Here is a 16862-nt window from a genome sequence, read left to right as displayed (position 1 = left end):
CATAAATATTTTAATATAATTCTTTTTAATAATTTAAAAAATGTTAAATATTGTGATGTTTGATCCCGATTGGTCGTTTAAAAAATCTGAATATACAAAATTCTGGAAATTTTTAAAATTTTAATTAATGAAGTGAGTAATCCCTATTGGATGTTAATAATATAGAAATTTTTGTAAATTATAAAAATGTTAAATAATGAAGTTGCTAATCCCTATTGGATGTTTAAAATCATAGGTGGACAGTCTTAGAAGCTTATAGTCAATACTTTTATTTAGTATAAATTACCAACAGATTTTGGCATATGCTCTTACATCCCATCAAATCAGGGATTAGAGCATTTTATATGATCTTTCTCAAGCGTCACTCAAACTGACAACTTCTAAAATTTGTTTGAGAATCTTTACTAAAATTCTCTAACATCCAATAGGGATTAGCCACTTCATTATTTGTATGAACACAGACTAAATTGTATCTAGTAACTAAAATCTAAAATGTATGGAATCGGGAATGGGCACACGTTGGAAGCGTGTATCTAAGTTCATAAAACCGTAAAATTACAATTTCGATGATATTACTATATTTCATATTGATTATGTACATATATATATATATATATATATATATATATATATATATATATATTATATCATATTGATTATGACAAAAAAAAAATCAAATATAATGTTGAGACATACTTGATGTCGTTATATTTTTGAAAAAAACATTTTGCTAGCCTCTAAATATTAAACTAACAACTAGTACATTTTCTTCTTTTTTTAACAGCTATTTTCATTTAATCAGATTGTAAGTAATTACAATGCAAAGATGTTACAGGGAAGCTTGGAACATAGTAATGAGATCGAAAATAACTACTGTTTGGAATAGGTGATTTTGCTAATATTTTTGTATTAATCAATAGCTGAAAAGTGTAAAACAAATAAAAAGGAAAGCACAACAATTAGCACGATTAGAATTTAGAAAAACAACCATTCTAACAATACAAACAACTTTGAAACCACACAATAACAAGTATAATTAGATTATTATTTAAGAAAACAAATTTAAAATTACATTTTTTTATTTGTAGTTCATAATTTGGGAAAAAAATTCAGAGGCTTACGGTAACAAAACTGCAAAAAGACTTCTCATCAAGTTTGTTTATTTATAAGGTTAATAGGTTTTTTTTTTGTCAACGGGCTTGCAATTAAAAACTGAAAGAGAAAATATTACAAAGGTCCAGCCTTAGTGTTTTTTGGGCCAAGCCCAGTGAGCATAGAGACAACATAAACAAAAGATCGTGAACTTGAACCTATCAGTAAGTTAACCTAGCCGATGGAATAGTAACCGTCCCTCGATCACCTAGAGTGTGGAGAACCATTGTTGCAGCATCAAGGCAGACATCGTTGGGTTGGATGACCTATATGAATCGATTCGACTGTGGATCGTGGAGTCAATAAGGCGGATGAGTTGGTCAGGAGTTTTGAAGTGTTGTCGATGAAGCTGATTATTTCTCTCAGACCAGATCAAGTAGGAAGTACACTGCCAAACTAATAGAGTTAATCGACGACTCTCCTTTGAGCCTCGTAGGGTTTGCAGCTGATTCACGGTTGAGCCCCATGTCGGTAGAGATTGGATCTGGCATCTGGTTGCAATCGATCTCCATACTTTCCAAGTGTAAGAGCAAAGGTAGAAGAGATGTGAGCGATTTTTTGGGTAGAGGTTACATATGATGCATCTTGGATCAATTTGTAATCCCAAGTTCAGAAGACGATCCCGAGTGGGAAGGCGATCTAATATTAGAAGCCAGGTGAGGAAGCAATGCTTTGGGATTCTGCCTGAGATCCATTTTACTTTAGCCCAGGGTAAAGTGGGCGAGGGATCTCGCAGCTTGTCATACACAAGTCCAGTGGAGAAACGATTGGCAGTAGCTCCCGCGGCTCCAGTAATTTCCCAGTCATAAGTGTCCTCATTGTCAGTGAGGTTTACTGTCGTGAGGTAGACTTGAAGGGATACTTGCTCTTCAGATCTCGCATGAGGCAAACACCATCGACCACGCGAAAATAGTTGGGCGAGAGTGGAGTTCTTGGGGATCCCTAAACTTGAGTTTGAAGGATTATGGAGAAATCGCTGTATATTTCCAAAAGGTGACCAATTATCCGACCAGAACCTGCAAGTAAGACCATTCCCAATTTTTAGCTTTATCCAATCATATGCTACATCCCTAGTTTTTACCAACTTGTTTGCCATCCATGAGTAGTTTGGCCTTGGTTTCATTGTACAGAAGTTGCTAAGTGATCCACGAAGAAAGTGAGACTTGAACCAGGCTACCCAAACTGATCCCGACCGAAAGAAGAGCAGTCAAATAAGCCTAACAGTGCAAGCTCTATTCCAGTAGGTGAGATCTCTTATTCCCAGTCCTCCTTGATTTTTTTGGCCTAGTGACATTGTCCCAAGATACTCTAGCAGAGTGATGACCTTCTAAAGTTCCCTTCCAGAGAAAAGTACTACATAATGAATTTATCTTTCTGATACAGGTCTTTGGGAGAACAAATGTGGAGCACCAAAAGTTTGATAGACTAGCAATTACAGTGTTGATAAAAAGGAGTCGACCTGCATAAGATAAGGCCTTTGTACACCAGTTATTTATTTTACCTTTTACCTGTTGCAAGAGTGGTTCACAGTCCTGAAGCGAGAGTTTCTTTGTGCAGAGGGGTACACCGAGATATCTCACATGTAGCACTCCATGAGAAAGACCAATATTGGTGGCAATAAGGTTGGTTTCAGCATCAGACATTCCTCCAGTGAAGAAGGATGATTTTTGGACACTTATCGCGAGGCCAGAGAGCTCCTCAAACTCCTTTAGTACTTGCAGGACATTCTGCACCAAAGTTAGCAACCCATTCAGGAATATGAAAAGATCATCAGCAAAACAGAGATGGGTAAGCTTTGCCGTCTCACAGTGATAGTGATAACCTATTTTTCCATCCTCAGCAGCTTTGTTCAACATTAGGGAAAGGGTGTTCATTGCAATCACAAAGAGGTAAGGAGATAAATGGTCACCCTTTCTAAGTCCTCTTTTACCTTTAAAGTACCCATGTACTGATCCATTGTAACCTAACATGAAGTTTGTAGTGCAGATACAAGCCTTTAGCCAGCGGATGAATTGGTCAGGTATATCCAAACCTTGCAGACAAGTGAAGAGGAAATCCCACGAGAGAGTATCAAATGCTTTCGCTATGTCAATCTTGAGTACAATTCGCTTTGGACCTTGGGCTTTATGATAACCATTTACAAGTTCACCTGCAAGGATCGTGTTTTCCAACAATAAGCGATCCTAGACAAAGGCTGTTTGGTTGGAGACAATCAACTCCGGGAGAAGAGGTTTTAGTCTACAGACAAGAAGTTTGGAGATCACTTTGTAGAGCGTGTTCAGGCAAGATATGGGTCGGTGGTCAACAATCTTCGAAGCTCCTGGCCTTTTTCGTACTAACGTAAGTATTGTAGGATTCGCTGAAGATGGCAGGAATGAAGAGTAGAAGAAGTGACTAAGTGATGCAGTAACTTCACCACCAATCAAGTCCCAAGATGCTTTGTAGAAACTGGAAGTTAGGCCATCAGGGCCAGGCGCCTTGTTTGGGTTTAGTTTGAAGAGCACTAAGGTGATTTCAGTCACCGAGGCGATTGCTAGCATCGAACGGGTCTGGACTACACTGCATCTGAATGGATTGATCAGACTTAGCCAAGTTAGAGTACTGATGTAGTGACCCTCACTAAGGGTAGAAATCCCAAAATAAAAATTCGAGGAAATGACCCGGAAAAGGCTTAAGGAGGAAGTGAAAGTTAAACAAAGAAGAATGACCCAAGAAAGTCCGAAGAAATATTCATAGGTCGGAGAATGTCCGAGCCGAGAAGGAGGTAACCGGAGTTGCGATCGAGACCTTAAGACCGATCAAAAATTATCAGTTTTTGCGGAAATGGCATCCGCGGAAGAAACGGTCAAGTACCGAGAAAGATGTTTGTGTCGTCTGAGACGTACCGCAAAGGCTAAGCAAAGTTGCCGAGAGTGCCGAGAAAAGTTGTCCGAGAGGAAATCGGGATGTCCGAGAAAATATCGAGAAGGCCGAGAGAAGTACGGAAACAACCAAGAAAAGATGTCTGGGAGTTACCGAGAGGGCCGATAGCCATCGAGGAGCCGAGAGGATTATCCGAGAGTTGCCGAAAGGATCGATAGCATCCGAGGCATCGAGGAAATGATCCGAATATTGGTCAAGAGAATTGATAGCGTCCGAGAGACCGAGGAAATTATCCGGATTTGGTCGAGAGAATCGATAGCGTCCGAGGCATCGAGAGAATTGTCCAGAATTGGTCGAAGATTTATCGACGATGGTCGAGAGCTGTCGAGAGCTGTGACCGAGAGTTGTGTCCGAGCGAGAGCGAGAAACTCGAGAGTTGTCGAGAGCGTTAGACGAAGAGGACGGGTTTTGTCGAGAATGGTCGAGAAGTACCGAGTGGCATCGACGGATGACCGATGACTGGCTGACCCGACAAGATTCCGGAATTTGCGGAGTTTGTTTCTCAAAAATCAACCAATGAGAATTCATGCAAGTTAGGAGAGGAATCAAAGGAGGATATTCTATGGAATCTCCACAACAAAGTTGGAAGTGGAAGACATCATCATTTCCATGCAGCCAATTGCATTTCATGCAAGGTGTGAATGCAAAAACATGCAAGATTCCTTTGGACAAGTGTTGCTCACACTTAACAAGTGTACAAGCAAGAGATTTTGTCGCCATAAGGCTTGGTAAACGCCCATCATTCATTGGGCCAAGTCGCCACACTTTTCCTCTATATAAGGACCTCTACTTCCTCTTATTTTTGCCCAAAAATCTTAAGTAAAGAAGAGAGAAAGAAAGAAAGGAGAGGAAGAGAGGAAGAGACGAAATTGAGAGAGTTTGCCGAGAGAGATCGCCGAGAGCGACGAGAGAGATCGTCGAAAGGTAGATCGAAGTGAAGCGCTGCTCGCGTCGAGAGAGGGCGACGAAGAGACGGAGTTTGGGGTAAAGTTGATCGAGAAGCTGTCAAGCGCGAAGGGGAAAGTGTCTGATCTGCGGTGCCGTGAAGTCCACTCATCACCGATCACGCAAAGGTGAGTTCTGCGGTAATTGTGTGTTGCATGTAGACTAGATTAACGGTAAAATCAGTTAAATTGTTGCATGCACAAATTTGGTAGGATTCATGCTAGATTCATGTTAAAGACTACATCGAATCTGAGCTAGGAATCACCATGCAAGACCGTGAATGAATTTGGATGCATTTAAGTAATTTGGACTTACTTAAAATTTGGACAAGGCTATTGCATGCAAAATGAGAGTTGAAGTTTGTTAGCAATTTTGATTGCTTTTAAACCGGTTGCATGCATGATTAAAACTTGGTAAAATTTATTTGCAATTTCATTGCATAAATTCGAATGTGGTTAGCTTGCATGCATGAATGCATGAATGGAGTTAAGGATTTAAAGGAGTTAAATCTCGCGAATTAACTTGCATGCCTAATTGGACGTAAAGGATTTAATTGGGTTAAATCGCTTATAAATTGGCTTGCATGCATGAATGAACTTGTTGCAATGTTTTTGCTTAAGTTGCTTAATATAAGTTGCATGCATGAAGGATAATCTTAAGTTGCTTGAAATATATTTCTTGCTTCTTGTTGATTATAGCCTGGGTTATTCTTGATTGATATCTTGCTATGTGCTTGATTTATCAATGGTCGAATTGTTGTTGTGAGTTTTATTTTAGCTTAGCCTCTTGAAATTGGTTCTCGAGTCTAGCTAGAATAGTGAGTCGATTTTTCTGTTCCAATAAGCGGTTGTCACGCGTGAGTTCCCGACGACCACTCACACGGGGACACTGTCACGGCTAGCTAGCTACTAGCGTGACCGCTACATGACAATGTAGCTAAGTTGTGGGCTCATTGCGGGTGACCTTTGTGGTCTCGGCATAAGAGGGATGGTATGGAACGGAACAGATAATCGAGGGCCCTTAGGTGAAAAGAGTCTAGAGTATTCCAAGTGATCCTTGTAGTATTCTAGATGTCTCATTGATTTGGTAGGCGAAGGAGTCTATGTAATTCGAGTGTCCCTCGTTTTACTCTAGATTGTCCTTATGAGTCCCGCGTTTGGGTCAAGAATCTAAAGTGTTCTTTAGTCGTCTTGTATTGTGTATAGCGATTCTAGATCATCGAGTCGAGTCGTATGGATCTAACCTCTCTCGCTTGTGTGTGGTTTAAATTGCTTCCGCTATGGTTTTCGTTGCGTTGCTTTGATAACTTGCTAGTTGTTTAACTTGCTTGTTTTCTTTGCTTGCCGGGTAGTCGGGTTGGGAAGATAGTATCCTGTTTAGGAGAAAGGGGTACCCAGGCTCACTGAGTAATCTTAGATTACTCATGATATTATTTTTGGTCTTGCAGGGAAGCCTAAGTGAGTCTAGAGCCGGAGCAAACATTAAGGTACCGGATAGGGTTTTCCGTGTTCTTTGTAAAATCCTATATTTTATAAACGGTTATGTTTAATTTCCCGACTATCTTTATATATTGCTTTAATGATTTATTTTCGGTGAATTATTTTATTAAAGTGATATATACGGTTTTCAGGAAAACATGGCAAGTTGCAAACGATACTCGGCCTTGTCCGGGCCAACACAATGCGCGCTGTGGGACGCAAGGGTTGCAAAGCCTTAGCGAACCTCGGCCGTGGGCGGAGTCGCGTCCAGGAGGACTGGTCGGGAAGCTGCAGCTTCCGTCCCTCGACTGGACCACTAGGGTGCGGTTCCCACAACAAGTAGCGTATCGGCGCCGTCCGATAGCCTCCATGGTCATAGAGCGGTTCGGGGGCGTTACAACTGAGGTGGGAGAAGCATGGTAAAGTGGATGGTGCTAAGATTGCCTGAAAATGAGCTATAGCATGTGAGCTCATCTCTACAGGGTCCGTTAGGATATCCCCCGAGTCCAGGTAGAAAGACTTTATGGTGTTGTAGCTTGCTCGCATCTGACAAACTTTGTGAAAGTACGAGGTATTTAAGTCCCCTTCCTTCAACCAGTTTACTCTCGATTTCTGCTTGTAATAGGATTCTTCAATGCTTCGGAGGAAGGTCCACTTAGCATGAAGTTCCTTCTCAAGCTGGAAGTTCAAAGTTGATGGATCCTGAAGCACTTATACCTGCACATTTAGCAATAAACGGTTAGCCTCACTCACTCTCTCTTGAATTTTTGAAAATTTTTTCACGATTTAGCAGCTTTAGTTCTCTTTTAATGGCCTTTGCTTCCAGCAAAAATCTGCAAGGGTGAAAGCAAAGCTTCCGGCCTGAATCCATGCTTCCTCCACTGTCTGGTGGAACTTTGGGTGTTTAACAAGGTAGTTAAAAATTTTGAATGGCTTGGTTCCAACACGGGGTATGATGGAGGCTAGGTTTACAAGACTAGGGGAATGGTCTGAGGGCAAGGGTGCAAGGAATGTAGTGATGCTATCCGGGAAATAGGTCAACCAGTGATCATTGACAAGAACACGATCCAACTTCTTTGCTATAGGGGAGGCTGGTTGATTGTTACTCCAGGTGAATAGAGGACCTTGAAACCTCATATCGAAAAGGTCCAGATGAGTGAGGCAGTCCTTAAATTCAGTCATAGGAGGGGTGAGTGAGTTAATAGTAGAGGATGAGTGTTCAGCAAAGTGAGTGATCTGATTAAAATCTCCACCCACTAGCCATGGACAAGTGGATAAGGAGAAATACTGTTGGATTTGTATTAACTCCACCCAAAGGTTTGTTCTCTCCTCCATGATATTTGACGCATAGATCGCTGTGAATACAAATTTAAACTTGTTTGCTACTGTAAATTCACAGGTGAGTGTTTGCTTTGACTGATGCAGTACTCTCACGTCAGTAGGATCCTTCCAGATGATAACTATGCAGCCATCCTCATCTGACAGGTGATTCGAGGTAAATTTCTATCTTGGGCAGATCTTTGCCATTATGTGGTTCAAGTTACGATCCTTAATATGTGTTTCCAAAATTGCTCCATAAAGAGGTTGATTAGTACTAAGTCAACTACAAAAAGGCTAATGCTTATCCGGATCATTTAGACCTCGGATATTCCAAAAAAAATTGTTTGATATCCATTACTGTTGGGCAGGGGGCTCTCCCGAAGGAGTAGCGGTGTCCAGCAGCATCTCAGTAATGGGAGAAGCAGGAAGGTTAGGCAACAAAGCAGGTGTGGGACAGGTTTGGGATGGGGAAATCTGGAGGAGTGAGGGGTGGGACCGGGAACATTTCAAGGAGGTTGAATGGCGTTATTCTGATGGGGGAGAGTGGGGATATGGGAGCCCATCATGGGTGATGGACGCAGGAAGGCCCAAAATATAATGCTGGGATGGGGTTTGATTAGTTATGATTTGGGAATGTGAATCAGGACAATGAGTAGAAGATGACAAAGTAAGTGGGGTAGCTTTTAGGGGGGGGGGGGGTAAAGAAAAAGGGTGGGAATCTTTTGATCTGGAATGGTGGGTTGAATTGGTGGGGACAGGGTGTAAAGGCATGTTATTTATTGTTGGAGGGGCTTTTGGTAGTTGGGGAGATATAGACGAAAATTGGTTAGAGATGAGAATAGTAGTAGAAGGAAGAGAAGTTGTCTGTTGAGGTTGCTTTTTGGAGACAGTAGCACAGAGACCTCCCTCATTAATCACCAGAGAGCTCATTTTTGAGACGGTAAGAGAGTCAGACATCTTGCCTTTTCCTTTTTTCTTTGCACTAACCGACGTCTTCTCTACATTGTTTGTTGAGCCAGGGACAGCGTCCTTCTGGGAGTCTTGAGGAGGAGGGAGCTGAAGACAATTCTTTGCGATGTGACCCAGTTCCTTACAGTGAGAGCACGTTGGGGGAAGCGATGGGTAAGTCACCTTAACTTCAATCACCTGACCATTATCTCTTGTATACTCCACAACATCAGGTAGAGTCTTTGTGAGATCCACAATTACCTTCGCAGGAGAGATCTTTAGGCTGACCAAGTTCAAAATGAAGTCATCTGTTTCTTTTGGCTCACCTACTAGTCCATCTATTAGACTTATCCCTTCCGTGGTACGCAGGTCTAGGGGGATATCAATCATATGAATCCAGATGGGGATGGAGGCGAGTGTAGGCTTCTCAGAAGAGTAGTAAGGAGTCCATGGAGAGGTATGAAACATAGAATCCCCTATATACCATATGCCTTTTTCAAGAACCTTCTACTTGATGTAGTCATTTGGGATTCTTACAAGCATTGATCGAGTCATATGGTTCATATGGATCTCAAGGCGTTTTCCTTTTCCCCATATGTGATTCAGAACACTCTGGATCTGATGATAAGAAGGGGGTCTACCATTGAAGAAGCAGATGATGAAATCCTTGTGCAACGCATCACCTCTCGCAAACACCTCATCAGGTATGTGAATACGAGGTTGACCAGAGTCCGCAATGGAGACCGGAGCGAGTCTTTTCAGAGATCTGCTAGTATATTGCTTCAGTCTTTCAGCCGGACTGTCTTTTCCACCTACTGCAGTAGTTGTTGTAGTCCTGCTAGGAACATATGCTCCACGTGACACAGTAGTAGTTGGGGTAGGGTTAGGAGTCAAGGAATATGGAGGGAGAGGTTGATGGTCAACATGGTTGTTAGTTTGGGTGGGAGAAGGGTTAGATCTCGCTGGGTTGGAGGTAGAAGCTTTATTTGTGATGATGGGGGAAGTTGATTTAGAGGGTAGGACAGTGTAGTTTTCAGATCCGGTGATGTTTGCCGGAACAGTAGTTGCAGATCTAGGATTTTGACTAAGATCTGATATAGGGAGATCTACCTAATGCATCTCAACATCCGTAGTAGTGAGGGCGATTCAGTGACGCACACAACACTCCTATCACCAGGCCCAGCAGTTTGAGCAGTTTGAGACAAGAGTTTTGGAATGGGTGAAACAGAGGGGGATAGGGGAGGGAAATGTGACAGGGACCTAGAGGAGGAAGGGTCAGGAGGATCTGGAGGGATTGAAGGGGGGTTGAGGTTACCACCAGCGGCGGGAAGTAGCGGATTCAGGGCGGAAGCACGGCCATTGGAGAACCAGCGATTCTGCATCGGAAACCGAACCAGATAGAAAAGTCAACGAGAAGTCACAACTGTGGTTCTTTGAATCTTCCAAGTTTTTTGCTGGTTAATAGGTTTTGTTATTTACATTTGTAAAACAAAATAAGTTGGGCCACGAATTAAAATTAAGGTCTAAAACAACTTAATGACTTTTTGTTTCATCTTTCTCCGATCTGACATTACAATGCTTCCAACTCTGAAACGTGCCATTCCATCGCGCTTTAGCTTCCGATTCCATCGTGCTTTTTAGTCTAAAAGTACTCACCAATCCATAGAAATTTCACAGCGGTAATAACAAAACCTGAAAAGATTTTCTTATTGCAACAAGTGGATTTTTGAACTTTGAAGATTAAACCAAGTAAAAAGAGAAGGAAATTTTGATTGATAGCAATAAGTTCTGTTTGAAGAGAAATCAGAATAAAAGAGTCTTTAATGATTTACAATTTCATCACTCAATCTTCACATTGGTAAGATCATCTAAAAGTCGCTTTGACGAAGATGACGAAAGTCCTTCTTGCTGTTGTAGGCTAACATCTTTGCTAGGCTCAGAGAAGGAAGAGTCAACCCAAGGACCCTCCAAAGAAGAGGAGCTAATGTGTTGTTCACTGTTTCTTGTATAGGTCGAGACTTGTGACTCGCTGTCTTGTGACAAAAGCTCAAAGGCCTTAAACCTCATTGCAGCTGAACCACTTGGATCTGCTTCACGTTTCACCAGTGGTGGTTGGACTTTGATTTTTCCTTCTAGCATTTTTACAACAGATGACATTGGTGGTCTCAATGTCGGAGATGGGTTCGTGCAGAGTAAAGCTATGTTCAACATCCTCATTGCTTCTTTCTTCGAAAAGCTTGTACCGAGATCTGGATCCACAAGCTCTAGAAGACTCCCTTGTTCTTGCAAGACATATGCCCAATCAAGAAGGTAAATAAACTCTTCTCTTGGTCTATAATTTGTATTACTCTTCCCACTAACAATCTCTAAACAGACAACACCAAAGCTGTAAACATCTGCTTTGTCTGTTAAGTAACCTCTCATTGCATACTCTGGAGCCATGTAACCTCTGCATGGATGAAATATAAATTATTGTAAGTGTTAACCGCTCTCTATGAATTTTAGAAAAGATAAGTGATGAACCCTCACATTGTTCCTGCAATCCTTGTGCTGATATGTGTATTCTCTTCCTCGTCGAGCTTAGCTAAACCAAAATCAGAGATCTTAGCATTTAGAGACAGATCAAGAAGCACATTTGTCGCTTTTATGTCTCTATGAACAATCTTCAGCCTTGATTCCTCGTGTAGATAAGACAATCCTTTCGCAATCCCTAAGCATATCTTGTTCCTTGTTGGCCACTCCAAGTGAAGTTTCTGTTTCTCTGTGCCTATTAAAATAACCCTTAAGACACTTTAGCTTAAAGATGATGATCTTTCAATCTATCTTTCTCAGATGGATAATAAAAACTAACCAAAGAGTGCGCGAGCGAGACTGTTGTTCTCTAAGTACTCGTACACAAGCAAAAGCTCTTTCCCTTCAATGCAACATCCATAAAGTTTCACAAGATTTGGGTGTTGCAACGCAGAGATCATTCCGATCTCAGTCACAAATTCTCTGTTTCCTTGCTTAGATTTTGATGAAAGCTGCTTCACCGCGATGGTCATTCCATCAGCAAGAACACCCTAATAACCAAAACCGATTAGTACTCAAAATCCAAACTCAAAGAACTTGTGAAGATGTAAAACCAAAGCAATCATGCATCAGTACATCACCTTATAAACCGGTCCAAATCCTCCTTCACCAATCTTGTTTTCTGGATCAAAGTTATTAGTAGCACGTTTGATTTGTTTCAATGTGAACGATCCTGTTTGCAAATCAAGTCCCCGAAGCTCCTCTGATAAAACAAAAATGTAAGATTTGAAAGAAACAATCAGAATCTTGAATACGACGAGATCATTTCTTTCTTACCATTTTCATCCACTTCTTTTTTTCCACCTAAGTAACCTGTAAGCCAGAGGATTATAAGTACCAGCAACCCGAAAGCCGTACACGCTGCAATTACAATGCCTGCAAGCGCTCCCTTGGACAATTCTTTTCCGGTGTCAACCTTGAAATCTACAATAGAGTAAGAACATTCATTTATTCACTCACTCCAAAATTATTGTAAACAGTTGAGAAAGATTGGAAAGAAAACTCACTTGGTGTAATAGTAATGGCAGATATGAGAGGCCCGTAAACACCTCGTGTTGGTATTACGTTTGTGCCTTTCCCTAACCACTTTAAGTGAATCTCCAACGTACTTCCATTCACCTGAACATCATCAATTTGCCTTAGGAACGGTTTACCAACTCCACCTGCTCTTTCAGCTATGTTAAAGTCCCTCTCCAACAACTTCCCCTGCGCAAGAGAATCCGAATTTCAAACTAACATACTGATTAAAGAAAAAAGTGAAACTTGGTTTTGAAAAAAAATACTTTCTTCTTTGTTCTGCAAAACTCACTTGAACATAAATGTCGAATACTCGCCGCCCTAAGCTTCTATAAGTCTGGTCATTTGAGAACATTATCTCTGCAAAATGGAGCTGCACTTTGTAACTTCCTTTTATCATGCAGAGTCCATAGTACTTGAGTGATTGTGAAGCGAGACGGGCTGTTGTGTAATACTCTGGAGTTGATTTATTGATCAAGTTAAATGTGTCAGATGCTAAGTAGGGGGCACTGTCGTTGCCTAACCAAGCTCCAGAACTACTGTATCCCCATCTTTCAGAGACAGAAGAGAATGTTGATGCTCCTCTCTTGTTTAGGTCTTCCACATACATGTCTTTACCAACCTTGACTTGGTTTCCTCCACAGTTGATGAACAAGGAAGAATCTGCGAGAAACTTATTCAGGTTTTTTTCTTCCCTAGAAAAGTTCGAATCTTGAGGGTGTAGATGTGAAAGTTGGAATATTCCACTTACGTTCTGCGTCTCTAGGACATGGAAGATCCTTCCTCAAGCACCATTGAACACTACACAAGTTGGTATTATTTCTCTGTAAATATCTTTGATTTTACGAGTAAAAAGAAGGGTAAAAAGATGACTCACGAGTTATCGGTTGCTGACGGGTAGCTGGAGATCAAGTTCCTGAAAATGTAAACCAATAAAGCTGATTAGAAAAGCATATAGACAAAGTTAAGTTGACAAATTAAGTATATCAAACAACAACAATGCTTACACATCAAGCTGATTACAGCTTACAGTAGGTGGCTTAGTGAAATTGTTGTAAGATAAATCGCTGAAAACAGATCAAGAAATCGTTAAACGCAGATGTATTCCGAATTTAAAACCTCGAGGTAGTTAGTTAGTTTGCTTACATGTTTTGTTTACTATCCAGAATGAACTGAGGAACTGGACCAGTCAATGAGTTATTATTCAGATACCTAAAGCAGCAAAGTAATTAACCCTGAATTCAGTTTTTGAACTTTGAAGTAAGATTGTATAATCTTTATATCTTGATAACTGGAAACATACATAAAGTTAAATGCCTCAAGACTCCGAAATGTGTCTGAAATTAGACCGGTTAGCATGTTTGAACTTAAATCGCTGCACACACGCACATGTACATACTTTAATGTGAGGTCTTGGATCAAAATATTAGCGTTTAATCTCTAGCACTAGCAAAAGAATTTGACTTACAGTAACTTCAGATTACTCAAGGAAGTACCAATGTATTCCGGAATAGAACCCTTTATCAAACAGTTTCTTAGTACCCTGATGAAGTTAATAAGCACAGAAATTTAAATCTTGTTTAATGAAATGAAACAGAGTTTGTAACTTGAGTTGAGTCAAACTGTAATAAAACTTACAATCGTTGCATATTCTTCATATTTTGCAGGTCTGGAAAAGAAGAGGCCGGTCCACGCAAATCAGTTATCCTCCTGATAAATTAAGCTCTCTATTAAGCTCAAAAGTTTTGATGACAAGCATGCAAAAAAAGGTATTGTTAAACTCTCTGCTTACTTACAATTCAGTCAAGTTCCTCAAGTTTGATATTGAAGCTGGAATTGGACCTTCCATTGATGTGCCTTCGAAGTCTCTGCAGATTTAACAATTCAGTCTTACTACAAGTTTCACAGTAAGGTGAAAAATGATGGTCACTCACAGCCTAGTGAGCTGAGTCCAGTTTCCAATAAAATCAGGTATCTTTCCAGATAGAGAGTTTCCATCAATCCGACTGCAAGAAACATATGAAAATTTTAGAACCATACCAAATCCAAAGAATCAAAATTTTTGAAAAATCCAACTGTGTTTGTTTATACTTACAAATCAGTCAAATTCTTGAGATTGCTTAAGGACTCAGGGATCGGACCCGTGATGTTGTTTGAAGAGAGTAGCCTGTAATTATAAACAGACCAATCACTAAGTAAAACTACAATAGCAATATATAATAAAGAAAAAAATAAAATGTATAATAAAAGATAAATCTTACAATCTTTTCAAGCTTCTTAAGTTCCCTAAGTTTGAAGGAAGTGATCCTGTGAATAAATTAGTTTCGAAATTCCTGCAATTTGTTGTTGTTGTTTTTTTTGCCTTATTAGAGTCTCTTCAATTCAAAGTTTGAAGAATACAAGACTTAGATAGGAATATTACACTATAGTAAGTGTAGTAATCTCTCCGAGTTGAGGAGGAAACGGTCCAGAGAGACGGTTTCCGGTTACAGACCTGTTTTAGTTGCAGAAAACAAAAAAAACGCAAGAATCAGTACAACTTTATCGTATCATCACAAGGAAAAAAAAAGATATAGGCATTGGAGAGAGAATGGTTACAAGATTTCAAGTGGAATTCGAGACAATGTTGTAGGTATTGTCCCACTGAGAAAGTTCAGCATAAGATCTCTGTAAGAAAAAAGAAAAAAACACAGATTAACAAAGATTGCGTAATCCTCAAGCCTCAGACGTTTTTGCTATGATCCATTGACACAGTAAAACCAAGAAACAAAGATCCCGGTTCGTACATCTCTGTAAGGTGTGTGAGGTTCCCGAACTCTGGTGGGATAATTCCTTGCAAATTGAAACCTCTAAGCTGTCTGTTGATGAAAAACAAAAGAAAAGAAAAAAATTGTATTTTCAGAACCCTAACTCTGTTTCTTGTTATGGAAGTTATTGTAATGGGGCACATACATGTTTGTGACACGACAGACTGAACTGGAGTTGAGGGTACAGTCGCAGGTGATGTTACTGGTGGTTACTTTGCTGACATTAAAGTTCCAGTTTCCGTCCGCACAAGAAGTCCTCTCGATGTTCACTGTTTGGTTTTGAAGCTTCGTAAAGATCGCTCGCAATGTTTGAACTGCTCAAAAATGGTCAAAACTTTTGACGGTCAGATTTGAAGTTCAGAAATAAGAGATAAATACTGTAGTTTAAAAATATCTCAACCTCCAGATTCTCAACGTCTCTTTCATTAAGGCAACTTGCACATAAAGTAGAAATATTTATTTATTTATTTATTATTTTAATAATACACATGTTGGAGAAAAGATTTTTTTTTTTTTTTTTTTTGAGTTACATATATATATAATTCTATTTGGATCTTCTGATAATCCATGATTCATGACGACCAATACCATTCAATAAATTCATTGACGACCAATATCATCAAGAGCAAAAGTATAACTTTTTTTTATTAAAGACCGACAATAATATAATTTCTTTTTCTGGTAAAGGATTAACAAAAACAATATAGTTTAGTTGATTTTTTTTTTTAGGTGCACCAAATTACAGAGTTTAGTCGGTAACTTGAAAAAGATAACTTTCTATCAATTGAGTTTTTTTCCACTAAAAGCAAGCATCCAATTACTTTTTCTTCATTAAACAAAAAAAATTTGAATCGGATAATTTGAGAAAAGGATAACTTTATATTGAAATTGAAGAGATCTAATTGAAATGTAAATATTAAAAAAAGAGTGAAGATAAGGCACCTTCATCTTCTGGCAAAAGTTGAGCATTTGATCCGTAAAAATCCAAGTAGATGATGAAGATGAGAAGAAGGGCATACATAACTTTCTCGGCCGAGTAAAAGAAACCCATCATCCTCTCGTTTTTTTTTTTTCCCTTGGAAAAACCAAACTCAATTCTCAAAGAGAGAGATAAAGAAGAAGAAGAAGCAGAAAGAAGTGTATAAGCTTTTTAGTGTTCACTTAAATAAAATATATACATATTAATAACAAAATCTCATAAATATAATGTACTTTTTTAATATCTAGCCACCGGGGATGAATACTTTATTTGGGCTTCATTGACTTCTTTCTAGTCTTCGTTTATGTTTTTTAAATCATTAATAATTAAGGTGTCATATTAATAATTAAGGTGTCATAAATTCTGTGATTTTTCCTGGTTAATATTTGATTTTGTAATTTTTTTTCGCAAACACAACACAACTAAATATTTCCTCTCTTTTAGAAATTAGAATATATAATGTTTTAGTTAAAACACACACTATTTTAATGGAACAATTATCATGGAAATTGATATAGGCCTTGAGGTGAGAGCTACATGCCATGTTAGAGATGGATGGTGGTTACAAGGCTGGCCTTCGCACTTTCATTAGTAAACCAAATTGATGCGTCCAAGTGGTGGATTGACTTTCACACTCTCTCTTTCGTGGATACAAACAGATGATGATGTATGAGGATTATCTTTGGAATTAGAGAGATAATTTCTTTCAAATTTTTTTATTTA

At 39.5% G+C, this 16862-nt stretch overlaps 1 protein-coding gene, 1 long non-coding RNA gene and 1 pseudogene across 2 annotated transcripts; 1 reads left to right on the top strand and 2 right to left on the bottom strand.

The window, feature by feature from the left end:
- Positions 1-1313: 1313 nt before the first annotated feature.
- On the bottom strand, positions 1314-7832 carry LOC147924879 (uncharacterized; annotated as a pseudogene).
- Positions 7833-8598: 766 nt separating this feature from the next.
- LOC109130010 (uncharacterized) lies at positions 8599-10314 on the top strand. The gene is made up of 4 exons (XR_002036173.2): positions 8599-8757; positions 8837-8939; positions 9135-9222; positions 9372-10314. It is a non-coding gene; the product is annotated as an uncharacterized LOC109130010 (long non-coding RNA).
- A 201-nt stretch (positions 10315-10515) lies between these two features.
- LOC104758692 (putative LRR receptor-like serine/threonine-protein kinase At1g53440) lies at positions 10516-16621 on the bottom strand. The gene is made up of 23 exons (XM_010481602.3): positions 16103-16621; positions 15306-15474; positions 15140-15211; positions 14952-15020; positions 14776-14847; positions 14615-14686; positions 14449-14520; positions 14288-14359; positions 14150-14221; positions 13992-14063; positions 13822-13896; positions 13657-13728; positions 13500-13565; positions 13361-13420; positions 13231-13269; positions 13105-13154; positions 12646-13016; positions 12344-12542; positions 12114-12260; positions 11918-12039; positions 11617-11827; positions 11295-11532; positions 10516-11214 (listed from the first exon to the last, which is right to left on the bottom strand). The coding sequence occupies exons 1-23, from the start codon at positions 16212-16214 to the stop codon at positions 10605-10607; spliced, it is 3114 nt and encodes a 1037-aa protein (XP_010479904.2). The 5' UTR covers positions 16215-16621; the 3' UTR covers positions 10516-10604.
- Between the last annotated feature and the right edge of the window lie 241 nt (positions 16622-16862).

The sequence above is a fragment of the Camelina sativa genome, chromosome 17, assembly GCF_030686135.1.
Source record: "Camelina sativa cultivar CO46 ecotype springtype chromosome 17, ASM3068613v1".
Lineage (NCBI taxonomy): Eukaryota > Viridiplantae > Streptophyta > Magnoliopsida > Brassicales > Brassicaceae > Camelina > Camelina sativa.
This window is presented reverse-complemented; position numbering and strand designations above follow the sequence as displayed.

What these genes read in the sequence shown, in the direction of transcription:
- LOC104758692 (XM_010481602.3), bottom strand. Translation starts at nt 16,214, where the DNA reads ATGATGGGTTTCTTTTACTCGGCCGAGAAAGTTATGTATGCCCTTCTT. An exon ending in ACTTTTGCCAGAAGATGAAG is followed by an intron (nt 15,475 to 16,102) that starts GTGCCTTATCTT and finishes ATTTTTGAGCAG; the next exon opens with TTCAAACATTGCGAGCGATC. An exon ending in GATTTGGACCGGTTTATAAG is followed by an intron (nt 11,828 to 11,917) that starts GTGATGTACTGA and finishes TTTGGTTATTAG; the next exon opens with GGTGTTCTTGCTGATGGAAT.